General features: G+C 38.9%; 1 protein-coding gene across 1 annotated transcript; it reads left to right on the plus strand.

The window, feature by feature from the left end:
- The first annotated feature begins 396 nt into the window (after positions 1-396).
- On the plus strand, positions 397-6,552 carry LOC112956465 (vitellogenin-like). Its single transcript, XM_026049988.1, has 8 exons — positions 397-403; positions 1,044-1,114; positions 1,609-1,643; positions 3,162-3,327; positions 4,218-4,355; positions 5,075-5,276; positions 5,782-5,909; positions 6,514-6,552. Exons 1-8 carry the CDS (start codon positions 397-399, stop codon positions 6,550-6,552), a joined length of 786 nt encoding a protein of 261 aa, XP_025905773.1.
- Positions 6,553-7,034: the final 482 nt, after the last annotated feature.

Below are 7,034 nucleotides of genomic sequence, written 5' to 3' on the forward strand. Positions count from 1 at the left end.
GAAATTGAATAGCTTCTTGGATCTATTGGATTGGTGCTATGCCTTACGTAGTATAAAATTCAGTTTGGTAATATTCCATTGATCTTGATGGGAAATCTGTTCSATTGACAGAGCAACAGAGAAGTTTTGCAGACATTTCTTTTTCTGGAGTGAGCCTGCTGTGGGGCAAGTTTGAGCTCTACAGTGCTGAGCAGGGAGACTATAAAATAAGTTTTATCTGCCTTAATTTTCCTTCAGGTGAACAGAGGGCCTCATTCATAGGTTCTGTACAGCAGAGCTGTAAAAGGTGTGTGTACATGTATTAATGCATATAGGAGGCCAATAAAACAAGATAGTTACCTGTGTAAAATAGCTGTGTAGATAGATTTAACTGGCCAGCAGTCCCACGATTTTTACATGAAAGGTGAGAATTTGGGTGAACCACTTTCAGATCGAATCACTGTTTCTGCTTCCTTGCAGTATCAGTGGCCAGCCTGCTAGTATTTTGTGTTACTTTGAGGCCTCCTAAAATGGACAAAAAATACAYAGTTGGATGCTTGTCTTTAATAAATATATATGTATGCATATATATATGTATAAAAAATGTGTGTATATAAAAGGAGAAGAAATTACATTTTCTCCTCTGAATTTAGTAAGAATAAGCTATAAGACGTATACCAAACTTGTACTAGGTTTAGTCTCAAAATTCTACCAACTTGATAGTCGGCCTGAGCTTTTTCACCTCTGTAGAAGGGACTTTTGTTCAGCCAGGCTTTTACTTTCCCCYATAATAGGTAACTGTGACTTGGAAGAAAAAGGATGTCATAACACTGTATAAAATGCATTTAAAAATCTGTGAAGCTTTTTGTAGAAGAAATTATATGAAAATACCTCAAATATGCATCCTGCACCTTTGGTAGCTGGGATTTGGGCCTCTGGGGCTGTAGTGATTTTACACTTGAGGCTTTTTTCATAGTCCACTTCTGTTTACATGTCCATCTGTGACAGCATCCACAAGTTCCTCTTGAAAGTGATATTTGTTGCTTTATAATCTTTGTTTTTAGGTGCAAGATGTACAAATCAAGAAAATCTTTGCTTCCAGGGAGGAGGTTTTGAAGGAAATGGACAGTCTAAGGTAAAAGAWCTTCTGATCTGATTTAGTTCTTAGATATTTTTTTTTTTTTTTTATGTATACTATTTGGTTTAGCAGCACCTAACTACCATTTATGATGTGTTTTGTACTCTATTTAGATTTTAGTTAATGGTTGAAAAAGCGAGGATCAAGACTAAATGGGGACATTTGTTCAGATTTTTTTTTTTGAATCTAATTTTCATCCCTGAAAATCCCATGTACATGAGAAACAATCAGAGAACAGACAATTTAAATAATTAAGAGTACAAATTACCAAGACCAAATTAAGTGGTCTTAAGTAGTTCCCTAGTTATCTGAGTTGCAATCGTTCCTTTTACAGACCCTTGAGTTTTGAAAGCCCATTTCAAAAGTTTTTGTTTTGAGGGGCATTTTATTCCTCAAAATACAGAAAGTTCTTTTTTCTTCCCAGCTGTTCAAGTTGCACTTATTTTCCTAATGCCAACTTCCTTCTTTCATGTTTTTGTTTTTCGTTTTAGCTTATTCACAGCAATCAGTGTGTAGCCTCCAGCAGGTAGCCTTGCAGTCTACAGTCAGTGTGTAGCCTTGCAAAGGTATAGACACTTGTGAGGATTCCTGTACAAAAAGATCCCCTCAGGCCATGGAGGTCTCGTATTTTCCCAGAGATCAGATGCTTCTTGTGTCATCAGAAAAAGCAGTTCTGTTGTCTGGTTAAGCTGAACCTAGTAATCTCCTCTTTGTTCTGATGCTTAGATTCTCAGCCTTTAAACAACAATGAGAAATGAGGTAATTGACTCAAATCAGAGGGTGAAAAAAAGCAAGTTTGACGTAAATGCATTGGTTTTTATTATCTGTCCAGAAAAGCTTTGTGTTCTGCAATATGAGTGGTGCTGTCAGAGTTCAGATCATTTGAAGTTACAGACACATCTTCCTCTGCAAAGCTTTTTGCAGGATTTTTGTGGAAGTAAGAGCAGTGAGGCCTTGTTCTCTGTAGAGAAGCCAAAAAGAGAGATATCAAAGAAAGCATTCAGTGAAGCTTGACTATTGAAAATGATTATTCAGACCAGCAAACCTTATTAGCATTTGCCTCAGCCTATTGTGAATATGCTGTGGTCTAGCTTGTCCCGTGAACATGCATGTAATTTCCACTTATAGCAAGAGAAATGCCCCCAGTTGCCTGGGAGTATAGAGACCCTCATCCAGTGTGCGGTCTCCTCTTCAGCAAAGACTTCTTCCTGGTGTTGGTGCATTAAAAATCTTTTTTTTTTTTTTTTTTTCCCTGTTACACTGCTTTTATCCCCCTCATTGATTTACCAAATAGTTGCACAGTTCATATGCAGATGACTTGTGTATCTCCGTTTATTGGAACTGACTGTTGGGCTGTTGCAAAATTCTTTTCCCTCATCTGGGTGGTTTCTTTCCCCGTTTTAGAAGAATTGTTTAAGATCAGAATGCGTAACACTAACAGTGAAAATCAGTGTAAAATGTGGTTTCTTGCAAAAGTAGAGCTGTCTGTACTCTGAATAGACAAAACTACTGGGGCAGAGAGTAAACTGACAAAAGAGATGGGGGGGAAAACATCTGGGTTGGAGGCAAGTGTATATACCAGCAAAGAAGGAAGATATTAACCATGGATTGATTGGGAAACAGTTGTGTTTATTTATAACCAAGGCGGAAGAGGTACAGAAGTGAAATATGTAACCRAGATATGCTTATCAAGGCTTAAAACACCCTAAATTGGAAGACCTCCTTTTTAAATGGAGTTGCTTTCTTAATGGCAAAGATTCTAGTTTAAYATATAATCAGTTGTAAAGATTTTCTGAGGAGTTGGCCTTGTTCAGTGGTACAAGGATGAAGAGACTGCTGTGATCACCTACATTTTTTTAAGGAGACTTTAGAGTCAGGATGAATTAGTGAAGAGTAGAGTCTTGTTAAAAAGAACAGAAACAAAATAAAACAGATCCATTGTGGGGAGGAACTGTTCAAAAAATTTATGACAWTACTTATGACTTAGATAACCTGACTTGCAGTCACTGTTTGAAGCAAGAAATAATAAACTGTTTTATTGCAGAGAAATACTAGAAGACCATCCTCTTTACTTTTCTCTCCATGATGGGAAAGTTCTTCAGCTCTGTCCTGTAAGGAGTGAACAGACTTGGGCGCTGAACGTCAAACGAGGCATTCTGAGTGTCCTGCAGACATCACAAGACCCTGCTGCTGCTGGAGTCATTGAAGAGGTGAGAATGCCAGTAGCATCATGCTCTGGGGCTCCTGTTAGCCCTTGTGTATTTTAAATCTACCCTGTTTAAGTAAYTGAAAATTATAGCCACTTGGTGACAAGTCAGCAGCCTATGATGCTCTGGTTGCATTTTTTTCATAAGTTATTAATTCACCTGTAATTTGCATTCTTGTTGGGAGTTTGTTCCCTGTGAGAGAGCTGAGTACTGCGGTTTTCTTAACACCACAGCTTCACCTGTGCTCCAGGGAAGGAACAGTATTTGTAAAGGGGCTGATTGCTTTGCCGCTGAAGTTTTCTCATTGTTTCCAGGAAGTTTAAAATCAGGCTTTTCAAAGCTCTTGAAACTTTGTTTTGAAAACTTTAGCTCCAGTTCTACTGTGTTACACTGAAAAAAGGACCCCACTGTAGTCCATGTTTGTATGAGTGTAGCTGAGATATCTCAATGGCTCTGCTGTTGAAGAACAGTGACCATTGACAGAGTGCACACCCTCATTCCCGTGCTTCTGCTACATAATAGTGTTTAAATAGATATTTCTCAATAGCATTTAGGACATCCATATGTAATTACCTTTTTTTTTTTCCTGAATATAAATTCTTTTCTGAATTAAGGCTTCCCTGGAAACATGGAAAATATTAAATGAAAAAGCCTATATTTATAAATGATCTGTCTTGGAATAGAATGAATTTTAAAAGACAAGCAAGCAAACTCTTCATCTTCTAAAATCTGACCAAGACCCTTTGCCTTAGTTTGTGTCAAAGCCAGTTACTAGCTGGAGAGAACTTASTTCTCTGTGCCAGTCACTACACCAGAGCAATGTCTTGAAGTCACTGTAATAGTCCATAATGCGTGTGGTCTTGTATGATTCAACATTGTGTGTTTGTTACCAGATGGATGTTCTGGGAATATGCCCAACCAAGTATCAGAGCAAAGGTCCTGCCCTTGTCAAGACAAAGGACTTAAACCTCTGCTCTCATCGGTATTCTGGCTTTGCTTCCGTGCAGTCTGTTCCTCTTCCTCGTATGCCAGTAAGTGTTGGGGAATGATGCTGATTCCTGCACAGGTCCTCTTTATTTCTCTGAAGGCTTGAAGTAGCAGGTTGGCAATTTCTGACATGATTTTGCTGGTGGGAATGTCTTGATAATATAGTCATACGTTCTCCTGTGTTTGTCTGCCCAAACTTGAAGCTTTAGCAAAGAAATGATGAATGTTATTGTCTATATAATGCCTGTTAGACATCCAACACTTTTTTTAATGTAAATTTGCATAGTAGTTCATGAACTAAAGTATAAATGGAACACTTGGATACCTGGATTAAACTCTGCTGTTAAAATATATTATGCTTATAGTGATAAGCTAAAAGTGAAATTAGAGGGTGAAGTGGGGGATTAGAGAGACATGGTTGAGAGAAAATCTTGTATAAAGTATGTTATTTTAAAAAAAAAAAACTTTGGAAAGACATAAACGTCTCTTAAAAAGAAACCTTACTGTTTTCCACTCTCTCAAATGCAGTCATCTGTGTTCTTGGCTTTCCGCTGACCAAAAAGAGGTGCCTAACACTAGAGCTTTGCAGACTGATATCATTTGAGACCATTCAACTGTTATCAACTGAAGTTCCTGCTCCAGGGGCTATTAAAGGTCTGGGCAGGAGAATTCCCTATGTCAGATAACTGGAATTCTCCAGGAAGTTGGAAAAGTAGATTGACGTAGATATTAAGGCATTCCCTGAAATACTTGTTCTTCTCAGTCTGAGCAGCAGATCCTGTCATCCAACCTGGAATGCGCTCAGAGATTTAAGGATGGAATCCTGGCAGAGGCGGAATGCACTGAATCCAACCTCCTTGCACCGTTCTCTGAGAAGGGACGCGGAGCAAAGACACAGACACAGTCATCGCTGAAACTCATTCAGGTGCAAGCAGAGACACAGTACAAGTGGGGCCCAAATAATTGTAAGTACTAATAGAATTCAAAGGAATATGCCGTGTCTGAGAACTGTATCATTTTTTATTCCATTTTCATGCTGTCCCTCATGTAGGAGAAGAAATTTACAGATGCTAATGGGAAGCTTGCTTGAGCAAAAGTTTAAAAACTGAGCTAGAAACTGGATGCGTTATTAAACTGGAAGGGTGATGAGTATATAGTGGTAGGACCATTGTTACAGATGTATTAGAGTAAACCGTGATTTTTTTTTTTTTCTTTCAAGTACATCTTCGTTTTGTTTCTTTTACTGCTTCTTCTCTTTTTCTTTGTCTCCCTGCCACATTTGCCTTCAGGCAGCATTCGAATTCAACCAGAATGCAAGCGTGTTTATTCATTCCCTGTTTTTACTGATACTAGAGTGGTTCCTACATGTGCAAATAAATCCTGAGAGAATAACTTTACCCTGTCATTTAATGTTAGCCACAACAAATAGCCAGCAACCAGACATGTGATTTCTCCCCGTGTGTTTTTCAGTGGACTCCAAGGATCTGTATGTGACYAACATGCTATATGAAAAGGAACAAACTGAGAGACAATTCACTSTAGAGGAAGTGACTGAATTAGTGCAGAAGCTCTGCTTAGCACCCASTGTGAGATTGGAGGTAAGCTTTTTCATACACTGTTGGTTTCTTACTACTGTCCTTTATGCTCTGAGCGTTATCCTGCACAGATAGGGTGACTTGCAGCTGGACATGTTTAAAATCACTGTGATACTACTACTGTTATCTCTTCACTATCATTCTGTACCCCATAGCAACAGAGTCTCTAGAGAAGAAATGGCCTCTCACCTGAGATATTGGAGATCTAGGCTTTCCTTCTTGAATCTCATGATCCAATATATAACTTTCATACTACTTAAAAAGAAAAATCATTTCTCTGGTGACCCTCCAATCTGGTACAGCAAGAGAAAGAGGGAATAACAAAAGTAAAAAGAATACAGTAACAGAAGGGAGATGCATGTTACAGCCCCAAAGTTATAGAGGTCCCTTGTTAATTGACTGGGTTAATCCAAGTGTTTTAAAATAATTTGAAAAATAAATCAAGTACTCTCTGCCTGCCTGGCTGCTTTCTGTTAACSTTATTCTATTATGTGCTTCCTTTCTATACTTACATTGAGGCAATAGGGAGCTAGCAGATTCATAAAAATAACTCTTGCTAARATAGATTAAGAGTAGCCTCTTTGGATATTATAATGCTTAATTCTAGGTGGCTGCCATTGTAGCAGCAGTATGTAATGGTGTTTAGGAAAAGACTGTATAGGCGAAATAAGATTTGGAAAATGTAGCAAAAAAATGCAGTCAACCTGAGAAACTTTCCCTAAATCTTGCACATTTTGAGCACGCATAATTCAGTGCCTTGGAAGGAATGGGGCTTGTTTCTCTCTTCCCCGCTAAGTCATGGGACGTTGCTTCTGTCTCCAGAGAGGCCTTCTGCCTTCCTGTGTGGGAATTTTGCTTTGTAGGTTGCTCAGATTACACAAGTAGCTCCTGTCTGTGCCACTGCCTACAGAAGAGGTGAATAATTCATCATATGCCTGTCCCAGCATTCAGACGGTGGGGAACTGTCCCAGGGTGTTCCTTCTGTGTGACAGGATATTTCAAAGAGGATCTGTATTATCCTTCATTCCACCCAATAGTGTGTCCTTTGGGCAGGAGCGATGGGAATGCCCACCATGTCGCCGGGGAGACAGCCCTGCTATTAGGCATTTATAGCTTGTTTGTCCCCTT

The sequence above is a fragment of the Nothoprocta perdicaria genome, unplaced genomic scaffold, assembly GCF_003342845.1.
Source record: "Nothoprocta perdicaria isolate Ctin4 unplaced genomic scaffold, notPer1 scaffold_636, whole genome shotgun sequence".
NCBI classification, from domain to species: Eukaryota; Metazoa; Chordata; class Aves; order Tinamiformes; family Tinamidae; genus Nothoprocta; species Nothoprocta perdicaria.